This window comes from Gavialis gangeticus, unplaced genomic scaffold (genome assembly GCF_001723915.1).
Source record: "Gavialis gangeticus isolate Ggan-Ray unplaced genomic scaffold, GavGan_comp1, whole genome shotgun sequence".
NCBI classification, from domain to species: Eukaryota; Metazoa; Chordata; order Crocodylia; family Gavialidae; genus Gavialis; species Gavialis gangeticus.
In genome coordinates, this window is record NW_017728996.1 from 39,235,720 (window position 1) to 39,252,656 (window position 16,937).

At 39.6% G+C, this 16,937-nt stretch overlaps 1 protein-coding gene and 1 long non-coding RNA gene across 2 annotated transcripts in view; one reads left to right on the forward strand and one right to left on the reverse strand.

The window, feature by feature from the left end:
• TRPM1 (transient receptor potential cation channel subfamily M member 1) overlaps positions 1-16,937 on the reverse strand; it is a 139,006-nt gene that overhangs the window by 50,420 nt on the left and 71,649 nt on the right. The window contains exons 7-13 of the mRNA XM_019504352.1: positions 16,687-16,861; positions 13,556-13,679; positions 8,138-8,210; positions 6,356-6,456; positions 4,032-4,205; positions 3,344-3,478; positions 1,385-1,435 (exon numbers count right to left, since the gene is read on the reverse strand). Of these exons, the coding sequence (XP_019359897.1) occupies positions 1,385-1,435; positions 3,344-3,478; positions 4,032-4,205; positions 6,356-6,456; positions 8,138-8,210; positions 13,556-13,679; positions 16,687-16,861 (833 nt within the window). The remainder of the gene's footprint in view (positions 1-1,384; positions 1,436-3,343; positions 3,479-4,031; positions 4,206-6,355; positions 6,457-8,137; positions 8,211-13,555; positions 13,680-16,686; positions 16,862-16,937) is intronic.
• Positions 1-16,937, forward strand: part of LOC109288674 — a 95,608-nt gene that overhangs the window by 35,732 nt on the left and 42,939 nt on the right. The gene's annotated exons all lie outside the window — the stretch shown is intronic.

Sequence of the window (16,937 nt, forward strand, 5' to 3'; positions counted from 1 at the left end):
TGATGACAAATGAAACTGCAGCACTAAATTAGGATTTTTATGAGTTAATTCTAATGCATGCAAGTCAGATGTTTTCTAATTTTTGGTCTTTAATTATAGCACTTACCTAGGGTACATCATGCTGGTAATATAGCTACTAAAACTACCTTGTTCTTTAGAAAGGTGTTTGTATCTACTGCAGCTTCCATTGTACAGATAAGTATTCTTTCACAGCATTGTTATCTATAAGTCCCAGCCCATTATTTAAAGGAAGATTTAGGTTAATCTGCAGTCCACATTTAGTAAACAAGTAGTTGTGTAACCTGTGTTTTCATATTGCTAAAGATTGGACAGTTATATTAAACCTCCCAAAGCTATGACCTGAAAACTATGTTTTACTATGTTAATATTCTTTTTGCACACAACAGTAACATTTAGTCTACAACATGACAGAGCTATAACTATGGTGAAGGAGCTAAGTTCTAGGTGAGCAAATCACCTCCATCTTAACCCAACCGAATCCCCGAGACTGTCGCTGAATGAGGGTGAGCCATGGGAATACAATGAAGAGGAGGAGCAAAGTGAACAGGTAGATAAGAAAAGAGTTAGAGTTAGCAACACTGAAAAATGCAAATAACACAAAATAAGATATATGACTTTAAATTATGAAATGGCTTAATATGAATTATACATTAACTCAAAGTGGCAAGACTTTCACAGGTAACTCTTACTGGAGTCAATGGAAGGTTTTCTTACAGTAGAAATACTGGGCATTCTATGCTGTAAAAAGATATGTGCAACCCCCCACCAAACATAGTGAATTTAATATTAAACCTTACAGTGATAATGGATGATAACAGAAAACTGAAGAGCAGAAAGGAGTGAAAGTGGCATTACATGGGACATGTAAAAGGAATTTGAAAAACACACAAACAAACAAAAAAGAAAGAAATAATCCTGCACTGACAGATGGATAATCTAATAGGTCTTTGCTGCCTCTAACATTTCAGATTCTGTAGTTTTATTAGGCAACATTTTCCTCTTATAATGTTGTATGTAAAATTCCTTTGACATCAGGGGCAGATCCAGAGAGGGTGCAGTGGTGCATTCACCCACCTTTCAGTTGATGCCATGGGAGCAGCAGTCAGAAATTTGTTTTAAGTTGCTAAATGAAGTAGGAATTTCTCTGCCCCCTTTCCTCTTCATGCCATGTTCCATCCCCTCCCATACCTGCCATTGCCACTGTCCCTGCTGACCCAGGGGTGAGGGGCTCCACAGTTGCTTCAGCCCCGCTTCAGCTGGGCTCTACAGTAAGCCATTATTTTTCACTTATGTCATACTAACTGTTCCCATAGGCTTCTTCAGTTAAACAAAACCCCAGCATCTCTGAATACTGTCAACATACCTTTTTCACTTCTCTGACTAGCAAATGCAGTGTGTTTGGTGGACCCAGCCTCTGAAACAGAAACCATTTAGAGTCTGTTAAGGTTTTAATTCTTTATATTTCTTAGAAATAAATATGTGCAGTTATCTTGGATCATTAATGATTACAATGTGGTTATCAGCAGAACAGCACACATGTGCATACTGGTTTTTTTCTGTAGATAAAATGACAGACACACACCTGGCTCAAAATTATAAAGACACAAAGGGAATTGTGCTGCACTCATTCTACAGATCTCAGGACTGTGATCCATCCCCAGATGCCTTTTGTTTGCTTTAATATATGCTAGATACAAGGAGGTACAAAGGCATCAAGAAACCTACACAGTGCAGGAATACCTTGGCTGAGAAATTTTACTCCTGGGCTCATACCAGAGAAAGCAGGGTGGGTGGAAAGGGGGTCTATGAGTAGTTCTGCCAGGCTCATGTCTCTAGAGAATCCAGTGGAATATTCTGTCCATGGCTTTATGCAAGGGAGAAGCTGATCCCATAGCATACAATGTTATGATAGGCAATGTAGTCTAATGCAGTGTTTCTCAACCTGTGGGTCACGACCCAGAAGTGGGCTGCAAGAACAGATGAAAGAGTTCCAGCTTGCAAGGGGCTGCTTAGGACCCCCCCATGCCCCATGTCCCACCCCTCTGGCCCCACACACTGAGGGGCTAGGGCCTAGGGGTGGGGGGCAGAAGGTCAGGAGTGAGACGCGCCAGCAGGGCCAGGGGGCTGTATTTTACTTAAACTGTTTACTGGGTTGGGGCTGGCCAATGTTTACAAATGGGTCCTGGTAAAAAAAGGTCCTGGCAAAAAACACTGAGAACCACTGATCTAGTGCACAGAGCACTGGACTGAGCCTTGGAAGACCTGGTTTCCAATCCTGGTTCTGTCACTAAAACATTGGGTGATGTGGGGCAAAGTCACTTTGCCTCTATTCCTCAATTTCTTCTACATAAAATAGCATACATAATGTGATTTGTGGCCTATGGGAGGGGGGAGAGGGAGATCCTCCAGAAGCACTTTTTTATTATTATATTCAGTGATGAAGAAAAGAAGAAAAGAATAAGCAGCTGAAAAGTCCACACTTATTGACTAATATTATGATTTTAATAAAAAATTATCGAATTACAGGAAAATGGGGCTAGACGGGACCTTTAGATGTCATCTAGTCCAATCCCCTCCCAGAGGCAGGATTATCCCAAATCCATTGTCTAACCTATTAGTAAAACAACAGTCAGCCCTGGCACAACCACAAGGCATAACACCTAACCTGTCACAGGTAAGACAGGAGAACAACAATAGCCAGTGTCCTGCTGCTGCTGCAAGTGTTGTTAAAATATGTTCAAAGGTCCAAGGAAGAGAGCCAATGCCTTCAACTACAGAAGACAGCAACTCGCCTCCCCTACCCCGCAAGTCTGACAATGGGTACAATTCTATCCTAACCCCAAGTACAGCAGTCAGCCTGCCCCTGCGTGGAGGGGCAAGGCCCTCTGGCTAGGAACATCCAGGTTTAAGTCTCAGCAGGAGCACTTGCATACCCAAGTCAAGATCCCCACCTTGGCTGCAGCCAACGCCCAATACTTCTGAGGAAGGCAAAATAAAAATACCCTGACAGTGAAATAAAAAGAACCCTGATGGTTCTTAATATTCTTTTGTAAATACATGAAAAACCGCAGGAGCCTTGAAAAATGGCAACAAGCTTAGCCATAACTAATACTGTATGTGTCTGAAACTGTTATCAAACCACGAGTTATTAGAGGGGCTCCCTCTAGCACTATCCTACTTCCATGTTCTGACACTGCTACCAGCTTTTTATGGACTGTTTTTGGCAATTACTTGAAGAGAAGAGAGGGAAAGGTACCATGTTTAAACACAAACACCGTAGTAAAATTTGCTACAGTGCCTTTTATGATCACAGTTCACTCACAGTATTATAAAGCTCTTCAAGTCGAGGAATAGTAAGAAAGCGTTGCATGTTCACTCCATTTTCAATCAGGAGTTTCACAAAATCAACTCGATCTAATACTAGTGCATCCAGCATAGCCTGCTCCAGAGAATTGACCTGCAAGTGCAGAACAGAGAACATGGAAACAAGCGATGCAAACAGTGGGCAAGTGAGCAGGTTGTATCTGCAGCTGCAATTCAGAACCTAATCTATTATATAACAAAAGAATTCATGAGCTATGAACTGAAAATGAACCTGTCAAAAAGACAGACAGAGAAAGAGACTGGAAAAGTTATAAGCATTACAAGCAAGTGAAAATGACTACTTGGAATAGAAATGCTTGTGCAAACACCTACACTAAGCCTACTCTCAGTAGATATATTTAGTACATAAAAGAGCTCTCATGACTGGAAGTACTCCCAATACCTAGGAATAACACTTGTGCCTCCTCTAAAATTAATCCCATTCATCCTCCATGGGATCAAATGCCTTTTCTCTTTACCTTCAGGACCTTGAAGAGTATTCAAGGGCTGGTACTGCATTTACTCTCTAATTTGGCTTTAAAATAGGCAGTGTGTATGAATGTGTAAATGAAATGGGTGGGACACAGGAAGGAGACAAACAAGATCAAAGAGCAACAACTCAAAGGCAGATCCCACTTTCATCTCACCCAGTTCAGTAGTTCAATCTTCCGTGGATCCATTTCTTCTTCTGGCTCCTCTTTTGCTTTTCCTCCCTTTTTCTTCCCTTTGCCTTTCCCTCTGGGTGCTTTAGTTTGAGCTCCTGGGGATTTCTTCTCCTTCTCTAGTGCTGTGCCATCTGTAGCTGCCAGGCTTCCTAAAGGCTATGTTGAATAATGAACAAAAATTGAGACCATATAGTACAGTGACAGAATGTGTCATGGCAAATACTACCACTACTTTCTATGCGGCACTCCATTTATTCCCTATGGGGAACACAAGAGGTAGCTGAAGCACTGCCATAGATAGCACATTTGAATATCTTTTAGCTGAAACAGGCAATAGAACGGTACAGAGTGCTCCGATTCCTATTTCTGTTGCTGCTCCTGTTGCCCACCCAGAAGAGCAATACAATATACAAGCAGGAGAAAATTATATTCTGTATCTGGGCCTTGGCATATTGAAAGATTAGCCCTTACAAAAGGAAAATAGTTGAAAAGATAATGCCTAGGATACAGTGAATTCTCTGCCTACTCAGGTTTTTTTCCCCTGAACATGAGGCACAACAATCCTGCAATACATTTAAAATGCTATGGGATTCATTCCCTCAGTGTAAATAATTCTTCCCATTGCCTTGGTTGTGTGATTTTTAACATTTCTGATAAGGAATAGCATTAAAAGTGAGACAACACCAACGTTTGATGGTAGGCAGGTTAGTTTGAGACTTCAAACAACAGCAACTGCGACATCTGGGAAGATGTTGAGTATGTCCAGGCATTTTACCTTCTTTTTCCCCTTTAGCCAAACAGTGGTTTGCCAAAGTGAAAAGTAAAAACCAATGAGCAGAGTGAGGACAAGGGAACAAGGTTAGTGTATGTGCTTCAAGGCCATTAAACAACACATGTATCAGGGGTAGGATCAAAGAGGGAAGTGTTTCATGCTGAAGATCAAGCAAGATTTTCATGCTGAAGATCAAGTTTATATTTATCTCTCTTCCAACAAGAATTGTTGAATCTACTTGTCCCCAGTTTGGAAGGCTGACCTTCAGTTTGCCCTTGTAAGTAATCTCTTCTCACACAAGTGCTAGACCACAAGTGACTTGTGCACAGTGCAGAGAACGCTAGGATAACATTTAGTGTCTTTTGTTCAAAGGTACTGCAGTTTGCTCTGTCCCACCCACCATAAAATTCTTCTACCATGAAAACACTCACAAAACAGGACAAAAATGTGTCTATCTCCCATCAAATACTAAATTAAGAATTCATATAGTTGAAATGCTAATGAACTAAAATTGGCTCACTATTTGTTGACAAGTAAGAGGATGAAGTAGGACAAAGGAGAAATAGGACGTCTATGCCAGTTGGTATTTTTTTTTAATATAAGCACAATAATATGGAGATTGGAATCCTTTCTGTAACAAACTGCACTAATAATTATAGTAGTAGTAATAATTATAGTAACAATAGCACCAATAACAACAACAATAGTAATAACACTTTGTATTGTTTAGAATCTCTAAATACACTCTGTAAAACACTGCTAATGGCCTTTGAGTATTGGAAACATCCCATTATTGTGCAGGAAGAAATAAAACACCATGTGCAGGAATGTTCAAACTGCTGAGGTTTCTAAAGGAAGTAAAGCTCAGCGTAGTATGTAATGTCTATGAAAAGTGTTTACTGAATGCCATTGTACTATATTTAATTTCAGGAAAGACATCTGATTAAAAAACAAAACAAAATAAAACAAAACCTTCTTTAACTGATTTAATCTTTCATCCCTATTCCTCAGAACACTTTGTAGCAATTTGACACCAGCTGGTGGGTGCAGTAAAGCAAAAAGCATCAGTGCGGCAAGCCACAAAACTGGTTTAAACAGACTTTTTTTTAGTTACATGAATGAATCCAGTGGGTGCAATTTTCAGAAGTACTCAGAGTTCTATCCTGACTTCAGCAGGGGCAGTATTAAATTGTAAATGAGTTGGAAACAAAAGTCCCATTTCAAAGCCTCAGGAACTTTTGAAAAACTCTGTCCCTAGATTCATTTGCTACTATCCTGTATAATAACGGCATGATTTTCATTAACACTCTTCTTTGGTGGTCATGATCTTGCCCTATTAATTCAGTTTGGAATTTTCAGTGCTGCCTATAACAAGCAGGCAGCAGGCAATACTCCTGCAATATTGCAATAAGACCTCAACACACATATAGCAAAAGAATTCAACCTGACAACTGTCACTGTCAAGAATGGGACTTTTGGTACTTGCTCCAAATTGTTAAAGTCAATTTAAATCATCTGGGAAAAACAGTTTTACCGGCCAGTGATGTCCAAAGACAAAGATTTGGCTACGTGCAATGTCTACGCGGTTCCAGGCCAATGCCAAGCTCAGCTGATCTGGTGCAGATGCATTGGTGCCTAAGGAAACAGAAACCAGAAGTTGGTATTTCATGCTTTATGTAAACAATGAGGCAGGACAACACTGTAATTTTATTTTCTAGCAATTAGAAAACAACAGACCTGTTCTATCACTGGTGAAGATGCAAGTAGTTCTACTGAAATCGGAAGAACTCTGCTGCTTTATTGAAATTTAACCCAATAATCCTTTCAAAATTGCAAGGATTAAAAGTTCTCCTGTGTTCTCTGCCGTTCACCAGGAACTTTTGTCCCTTGCTTGTATTAGCAAGAGCGTTAGCATGGCTGCTTCAGTTAGCATTAGTTGTACAGCACTACTTTCTGTGTATGTTACTTAAACAAATATTATGAAGTATAAACTGTAAAGGATGCTTGTCATACTTGAACCCAAACATTATAAATGAGAAATGACAAAATAATCTCAAAAGGTTCTGGCCCCACTCAGAAAAAAAATCTACATTATAGAAGTGTTAAGGTGGAGAGTAGGATGTACTGTAGTTAGCAGCCAAAGCCAACATTACTCATTTCCAGACTTCGTAAGAGTTGAATTATTTTAAATCTTTGTACAGAAAGCAGTGAGGAGATCCAGCCAATTTCCCACTGCCATATAATCCTTCCTCCCAATGAATCACCCATCTGATTCATAAATTGCAGAAGGCAGGGTAGATTTGCACCTTCTAGCTAACCAAAGTAGAGATGTCTATATCTAGCAAATTTTCATGGGCTAAAGCTCACTTCACCAGATGCTATGAAAGGATGTGCACAAAGCAGCCAAACTTTACTTTTACACCTATTTTTTTCATTACATTTTTCATTACATTTCATTTTTTCATGACCTTTCATACATGAAAGGTCAAAATCAATAACTAGGGGGGTATTGGAAATGGATTCCATGGCTCAGGGATGGGATTTTATATTATTGTTTAATTTTATAATGTTGAATTTTGTGTATTATTTTTTGGAAAGTTTAAGGGACTAAGCTAAACTTGGGTAAGAGGCTGTAGTGACTGCCGCCACTCCATATTAAATCCCTTCTTCCTGCAAGGAATCCACACCAAGAAATCTAGATGTTTCCTGGGACTTAGTTCTTTTGAAAGGCTCTTTCTTCCTTCCAGCCCATCTGAATTTATCCTTACTACTATTTCCCTTCCTGTCCACAGATTATAATCTGGTCCCTTTATCGTGCTTGTGGGAATTCCAATCTTCTTTCCCACCCTATGCATCCTTACTGAAGGTCTCTTGTTAAGTGAACAGGTATCAACCCCCATAATTAATTTTATTATAGCAGTTTTTGCAGCAAAAAATGCCAAACCCAAGAGCAAAGGTGAGGGAAACAGTCAGGCCTTTCAATACTTGAATCATTTCTCTTGAGGGTAAAAAAACGTGGTGAATCTCTTCGCTGTTATTTTCATTTTCATACTGCTCAGAACTGGCGTTCAATGTTGAAACCCCAGAAGAATGACATGTACAGCCCAAGTGAAAACTTCAGGCAAAAGCTATGAGAAAATACTTACTTGGCATATCATTAATTTGACCTGAACCCAAACACCAAACATTTTTAAGATTACTTATCTGAACTCATAAGGACAGCCAGAAGCTTTGGCATTTAGAGTGTATCTCAGAGGAAGTGGAATTTTATATGGAGAAAGTGTGTGTATCCTCCCTGGTGCTTGTGTAAAGCTACCTTTTAGCAGAGCAGTTAAGATAGACATCTCAATGTCCTGCTGTCCCTCGGAGCCCATACGGAACACAGTGATCTAAAGGAGAGCATAAAACCAAACACATGCAAGGAGAATGAGTAAAAATGCAGGAGGAAGTTAGAAGAGAGAAAGAGGGAGAGAAGGGAACAGACACATTTCATATTTTTTAAATGTTTGGACATTTTCATAATTCACATTTTCAAGCAAATATTTTTTTGAATGTCAGATTTCAACAAATAAAAGTGCATAAAAGCTTTCATGATACCTTTGCTCTGGTTTTTGATCAACAATGCAACTGGTATAAAACATAAATCAAAATGTTGCTGAAATTTGGCATTGGAATACTGCATATGGACAGAATCACAAGGCTTAGTTACTATGTTAATTTTCTACCACTTTTTACCCAGTTCTAATACCTAACATGTATTAGTATTATGACCAGCCAACTAGTACCTAACATGAAGATCTGTAACAGTACCACTCCACGCCAGGCAAGCTGTGTGGTGCCCAGGCCCAGGGCAGTGCTGGCTCTTGTGCTGACTGCAGTCACTGCTGTGGCAACATCTGCTTTTGCAACCCCTTCAAAGGCAGCATCTGGGGCTGCTGCTCCAGGCATTCCCCTCCAGTGCCCCCAGCTACACTACTCCTGACATACCAATGATAGCTTTAAAAAAAAAAAAATCTAATTTAACACATCTGGGAGGTGAGATAAGGAATGCATTGTCAAAGTAGATAAACATAAGCCAAACTGAACATTTGCATCGATGTTTAGTTCTGTTACTTATAACAGAAATGTTAAGTGATGTGAAGCACTGCAGTAAAAAAAAAAAAGAACATGAAACTAATATTATGTAGATTAAAATACATGACAATATAATGGTATTAAAATTATATGTACGTTCTACATAGAACAAAGGGTTGACAAACTCACTTCCACATAAAATCTTCCTTTCTTGTATAACCTAGTGTTAACCTTTAGGGATGACAATTTTCCTGATGACCTGTATTAATTTTGTACATATTCAAGGACAAGAGTTCATTACACAGACATTTAATGGAGAGAAGAGACACAGGAAAAGCTATATTCCTTTGCAGGGAAGTAGGCAAAGTGGTAAAGGAATCATCTGAGGTAGAAGACTTGCTCAGTCATGCATATGATAACCCTGCTCAGGAAAATCAGTTTGATCCAGATCTTTCAGCTGCCTCTACTTAATTACTGTCTAACTTCTGTGCACCACATGAGGCCTTCTCTGACTTGACCTTTTCATTTTGACCAGCTCGACTGAGGCAAGGCCTTACTCAGCTCTCATTTATTCTGACAATTCTCTTAGGAACTGACTTCTTTATGGTCAACTGTTCAAATATTAATAGACTTCCTACTCGGTCAGAAAACACTGGCTTTACAAGGTAAGAGCTGGAAGGGGAAATAGGCTTAGAGATCAACTACTTTCATTGAAGGTATGGCTATAGCATACAAAAAATCCTGAGACTTAAAAGCAGCGCACAAATGTAAATGTATCAACAGCACTTTTATGCTTCCCCAGAAATCTAAACATGTTTGGCTTTGATGTGCTGCAACAAAGGTTCATGTCCTTATATTGTTAGACCACAAATATTTCTATGTGCTAGAAGAAAGATATACTGATTGTTCTATCATATATGGTTATAATATTACATAGTAATACTATATAATGTAGAATCATTATAAATGATATAGAAAATAGTATTTGTGTATGGTTGAACACTTTGAATATTCAGTTTCTACTCAGCTCTTTTGAGTAAGCATAAAGAAAAAAAATGAACAATAATGCCAAAATGTGGCCTTTCTTTAGGAAAAATGGAATCTGGGAACTAAGCAACATCAAAACCTGAAAAATCTGAGATAAAAACAGAAATGCCGTCTTTTCTCATGAAAGCAAATGCTGAACTCCCCAAGCAACAGGGGAAGGTTGATATTAGGAACAATATGTCCCTCTGAAAATGAATTATTACATGTTTAAAAGAAAACACTTTTGGGATATAGTGGAAACTACTAAGACACCAGCAGGAAATTGCTCTTCTAGCATTTAAGCAGTTAATTTTTATGTTAAAGTTTATGGAAATTTATGCAGCTGTCTCCTTGCCAACTGAGATAACTATTAAAAAATGAAAAGTCATGGCCTGGAGCCAGAACTGTGAATGTTGAGTGACAGAGGGCCAGTCTCTAGAGGAGCACAGTCTATGTGTACCCCCACAAATCCTGTGCAAGTGTGGGACAGGTTTCCGCTTCAGTCCTGTCTCCAGTCCTAGAAATCCTGCCCCATGATTGGATTGGTAGATCAGGGATACAGGGTGAGTATTTTTTTGACATGCCCTCCGACACGACAAGAAGCTTCATAGGCCCAGTTCACTGAACTGATTCACATTACAGGACTGAGTGCTTGTCTAGCTGCCAGAATATGGGATCACATTAAATGTGGCTGTTGAAGGCCATATACAACATTGAACAGTTTTCATGGTGTCACATGTAAGCAAGAGCCTCAGCTAAAGTCTGGAATCTAGAGGAAAATATCAGGTCTTTAAGATGCTAATACTAATGCCTAGCTGTATAGCAGGAAAAGGAAGCTAAGGTCTCTAAAATTCATTACATCTCTATATTATAATTCCAAGGTCTTTGCTACCCTGTTTTGTATTTAATGAGAGGGGTATTATAATATAACAGAGAACAGAGCTGGCAATGCTGAACATGACATTCATTTGGTGGAGGGATTTGATGAATTGGATTTCTGGATGTTCTGTTTGCTGCTCTTTATCCCCAAACTGGGCCATCAGGATTAATATTTAAGCTGATAAAATTGGACTCATAATTCCCATTATTTACTCTAATTGCTAAATGCCCATTCTGTAACTTACAGTTTTTGGGGGCAGCAGGGAAAGGGAATGACAAATGATTCATTGATTTATGCTTTCACTGTTGGAGGCAGATTATATAAAAAAGACAACTTGTATAATGTGCGACTCCAGGATTCTGAGAAGGCTTCCTGGTGGGTGTTTGGATGCTGATTAATATAATGATGTTGACTTGGGCTCTGTAATGTGTTTGTGTAATCAAGTCTGAAGTGGTGTCTTTGTTGTGCTATGCATATCAATACTACGCAAGCATCCTTTTGATGCGGACACACACCAGAAACTCAGAGCTCAGTTACACAGATGCAGCTCTTGCTGATTATGATGAAGGCGGCAGAACTGATCTCATGTAATCTTCCTCTCAATGGCACCTATTAATTGAACCCAGTTCTAATGTTCTTTCCTGAGTGTATTTAAGCAAACCCATCACTGAAGAGCCAGTGCCATCTATATAGGCAGGAAGCAGGAGATGGAACCTGCTGCCTTTACACACAATGACTAACATCTAAGTCTATGAGCAGTCCCTTTGCTTCAGTCTAACAAAGGGCTAAATAGGATCATATGTATAAACTTCAGGATTAGGTCTGGGTCAAAATGTCTGTATTCATTTTATCTTTGCAACGCTAAGCTCTCATAATAAAAGTGCAGTTAGCACATTTAAAATTGCCATGGCAAGCCTGAATCAAGCAATCTGAAGTTAAAAATAAAGAACATGCATGTCCTCTGTTTTTAGTGACACTTCTCAGCACATAATGCCAGTTTATGTTAGATGACATGTTTATAGTGTGTCAATGACTAAGCAGACATTTCAAGCAAGCAAAAGAGTACTGCTTGATAATGAAGTGCAAAACAAATGACTCCCTATTGGAATGAGCAAGAAGACTCATAAGAACATAAGTAGTATAGACTGGGTCAGATCAATGGTCCATGTAGCCCAGTATTCTGCCACCAGCAGTGGCAGAAGTGGGTGCTATATGGGGAGAGCACCAAACCAGATATCTCTAGAGTGATCTATCCCCTATTCCATACCCACCATTTATTGGTTTAGAGATGCCAGAGGAAACATTTCCAGCCATTCTGTTTAATTGCCATTAATAGATCTATCATCCATGAATTTATTCAGTCCCTTTTTAAATCTGACTATTCTATCTGCTTCTATCACCTCCTGCAGCAATGAATTCCACAAGTTAACTACACATTGCATAAAAAAGTACTTTCTCTTATTAGTTATAAGCCTGTCACCTATTAATTTCAGCAGGTGCCTCCTAGTTCTAAGGGCTATTCTGGGACTTGGTGAACAACAGTTCCCTGTTTCACTTGGTCCCTGGTCCCCACCATTTATGATTTTACAGACCTCTATTATATGCCCCCTGAGCTTCTCTTTTTCAAACTGAAGTTCCAGTTGTTTTAGTCTCTCCTGGTCTGGCAACTGCTTCAGGCTCCTTATCATTTTGGTTGCCCTTAACTGTACCTTTTCTAATTCTGCTACATCCTTTTTGATATGTGGGGACCAGAACTATTCACCATTCAAAATCTGGGCACACCCTGGATTTGTATAGCGGCATGATGATTTTCTCTGTTTTGTTTTCCATTCCCTTCTTAATGATATTCAACATTTAATTGGATTTTTGGTCACTACTGAGCTGATAGTTTTAGAGAATAATTTACAACAACTCCAAGGTCTCTTTCTTTCCTGAGTCATAACAGATAGTTCAGAACAATATGCATTGTGTACATATACATTTTTCCCCTGGGGCGTTACCTTGAACTTGTTGACACTAAAGTTCATTTACCAAATTTTTTGCCTATTCATTTAGCTTGGTGAGATCTTTCTGCAAACCCTCTCCATCAGCTTGGGATCTGACCACCCAGAATAATTTAGTGTCTTCTGCAAACCTGGAGATTTCACTGTGCACCTCGATTTCCAGGTCATTGCTGAAAATGTTGAACAAATAAGGGCCCAGCCCACTCCTCATTCAAATGGCCCCTTGGAGTTCTTTTCTTTTGGAAATCCTTTCTCCAATTATCTTTCCACCCTCCATTGTATCTGATCTATGTATGTTTGTGAATCACTACACAATGCAACATTTATAGCACTCTACAAAAAAGATAGGTTGTAAAAATCTGAGAATGGTATTTAAAAGGAGGGGCAGTGTTGTACTGTAGCAGTGGATTTCAGCTTTTTAAGACTCAAGACACATGTTGCTAGCTAGACTCAAGGGACCCCTTGGAAATTGCCAGCTTGGTCTTCACTTGGTTTTTTGACTTTGGAAAAATAGTAGAGAAATTCTTTGCAGACAACTCAAAAACACTAGAATAAGGAGGGTTTGACATTATGGATTCCTATTTGAAATCTCTGTTTACTTTATAAATTATACATAGGTGTTCGCACACCAAACAGTGCTAATATTTGACAGCATTCCCCATCATCCTTAAAAAGATCTTTTGGCATCCTCGTTGGGAATCACTATACCATTACAGAGAAGTCTTTTGTGAATGACCTTTATGACACTTACAAGTTCCTTTTTCTTCATACATTCCATGAGAATGACAAACAGCTGATGAGCCTGGTTCCTGCTGTAGTTAAAGGTTTTCTGAATAGTGACTAGAAGCTGGTCTCTCAGAGATTCACTTATTACCCTAAATGGAAAGAGAAAGAAAAAAGAACAAAGATCAGGGAAGAAATGACCAGAAATAATCTATTCTATGCCACAATTTAGAAATAAACATTTTTTAATACCAGTTAAGTGTCTTCACTTAAGAATCTGTAATCTACTCACAATCTGGGGATTTGATCATTGTAAAATTAAGGATTAATGAAATGAGTTAACAGACTTCAAAAGAGGTCCAGGTCCAAACTGGCTCCTGAGCACCTTAATTCTGAGGCCAAAAGACTGCAAGGACATGGGGGGGAGGGGTCTTTTCAATCAGAGATGTAAAGGGTATTAAAGCAGAGCAGTGCAGGGACCTTTCATTGCTGCTACATATTGGCTGCATCTACATGTGCCATTAAGGTGATGTGACAAACTCTGTCACAGTTCGTGCTAGAGTCAGCTGCTCCTGGGCACAGCATCTACAGATGAGCTTGGGACTGCAGCACTTCGGGCTGGAGCACAGCAGCCCTGGGCTCCAGGTGGCAGCATTGGGTGGCAGAGGGGCTGACTGGTGCGTGAAGGTGCTGAAGTGTTGGGCTAGGCAGAAGGCAGCCCCTGCACTTCAGCAACTTTGTGCCCCAGCCAGCCTCTGTCACCATCTACACGTGTATTTCAGCAGAGTAAATTATGCCACCATAGGACAGTACTTTCCCTGACAGTACTATCCTATGGCGGAGTTAATTAATTTACTATGCCCTAATACCAGCACATGTTTAGACTGTGATGCTTTACTGTGGAGCTAATTAGTCAACTCACCAGTAAAGTGCATGTATAGATGCACCCATTATATACCTACTTGTGAGGATGAATCAAGGATTTCAGTCTCTAAGGATCTCAACAGGATGTCTCACAAGACCACTAACTTCACCTCATAATACTGCAAAGCCTCCTGTATTCACCTGATGGAATGGGATTTTAGACAAAGTGGAATGAAAGATATTTTGCTGCCAGCATGTTAATTTCTACTAGTTGAACCCGACTTCACTGTGGAAGATTAATTTGAATTTTTTTTTTTTTATAACCTTGTGTCATAATCATCGTCTTCACTTTATGGTCTATGCATCATTGCCTGTTCCAACTTGAAAAGCTTTCAGACCATTGTTTCCATCTGCTTTCTTCTCTTGTAGACTGTAATTGAAATTTTTGACATGGGTGAGCTACCAACCCCCATGATCTGGTCTCCAGATCTGGCCTCCGGAATAAGAGATTTAATTTATAATAATAAATTATTGTGTTATGGCTGCTATATTGGATTTGTATGTGGACTATGATCTTAAACGTTGCCAGGGTACCTAGAAGCTCATGTTATATGCCTATTAACACATCAAATAAAAAAAAGATCCATCTGAAACCACTTCAGAAAATTTTTAATGATTTGGTTTGACTTGTTAAAGCAAGATGAAATGTGAGCCCTCTAACCTCTACCACTTTTTTCATAAAATACTTTTGTTTCCAAGAAAATGTCAAATATTCCAGGGAGGCATTCAGAGAGCAATGAGAATGCTGAAGCTGCTAACTTCCGTAAAATTCAGAACTCATCAGAAAGTTATTTTTTCTAGGGATTCCAAAGATTCCTCATTATTGAGCTTTAGCCCTCTAGCCTCATCACACTTATCTTACCATTGTTATCTGATGGGAAAAACAGACCTAGTGTTGCACTCACTGGAAGAGACAGCCATACAGCAGATAGGTATCAGGTAGACTGATTTCTGATAAGTTACTTCAATTATATTTGAGGAGACTGAAAGCATGGCTGAAGAAAAAAACAGAACTTGTATTCAAAATAGGGAAATGAGGGTAAAACTGTCAGTAATAAGATGCTGAATCAAAAATATTAGCAGCTTCAGTAAATTGATGGGTTTAGATTTTTACTGTGTAAAAAGTAATACATATTGTAAGCACTGAAGGCCAGAAATAAAAATGGACTTAGGGGTGGCAGTGCTGAATACTGGGCAAGGAATTCACAAGCGCTACTTAGGTACATTCTTTACATTCTTTATACTTTGAATGTGAGTCTTAGGCCCCCAGAGCATTTATACACGTGCTGTGGAAGGCATGTGGGGGTATGTTGAATGAGCTTTAGTTCAAAGCTCCCTGCCATCATTTTTCAGCACACGGATGCTGATACACATGATGCTGGAGGCTGCTGGAGCATGTTAATTAATCAAGTCTTCTCTTATGCACTGGAATTACAGCACGTTAGAACAGGCTCCCTGCATTAGGAGCCCCAAGTTTTGAGATTCATAACAGGAACAGACAGGGCAGGAAAATGCCTACACCTGCCAACAGAAAATACCAAAGGGATGGGTATTTCTCAAACCCCACTTCTCTCCTGATTGCAGGTGTCTATGTAAGATTGAAAACCACATTTAAATCATATGGTTCACTCTTCTGTGATAGTGACCCTTTCAGTAAACTAGTGTTGAGAAAACTCATACAGGAAGTGGGATGTGGATTCAATTCCTTTCTTATCCTGAAAGAGTACAAAAAGTCACCTTTCCCACTTACCAGGAGAGTACACTAAGCACACTGCACTGCTCCAGAGGGTCTGTGTCCTAAACTGGAACCAATTTAATCACAGTCAAACAATGCTTCAGGGAGGTCATTCAGCAGTGCTAATTAATTCATCCAGAGCACTGCATGTGCATGACTTCACAGCTTCCAGTTTAGGAAGTGGACCAGCAGAGCAGCACATTGCACTTGAAGACACTGCTAGGGGAAATATATTTACATGGCCTGATACTTGCAAAATAAGGGGTGGACTCAACTCATTTCAATGGGCCAAAATATCCCATCAAGTGGTAACAACTTTTAGTCACCACCACTTGTGCAGGAATCCAACTGATAGCTAGTGCCAGTGAAACACAGGGCAGCATTTTTAGGAACATTTTTCCCCTTTCTTGTTTTAACAAGTATAGAAGCCTGGATTAAAGACAGCACAATTATCGCCCTATCCATGCCTTGAGGCATTAGCAGCTCCTGTAAAATCTTACCCCCCTTCTTCTGAGTACTTGTGCGCAAAGGACAGAATGTCAGATGCTCGTCCGCTGCCATCACAGATCACCACGGGGAGAGGGGGCTCTTCTCGCAGACATTCCAACACAATTGAGATCACATTGGGACCTCCTTCAACTATGAGCCCAACTACAGGCACACCTTGTCCCAGTCCTAAAGAACAAATCAGACATACTATTAAACTCCAACAGTGTCAGGGTTCATTAGAGAGAGGGGAATACATGCATTG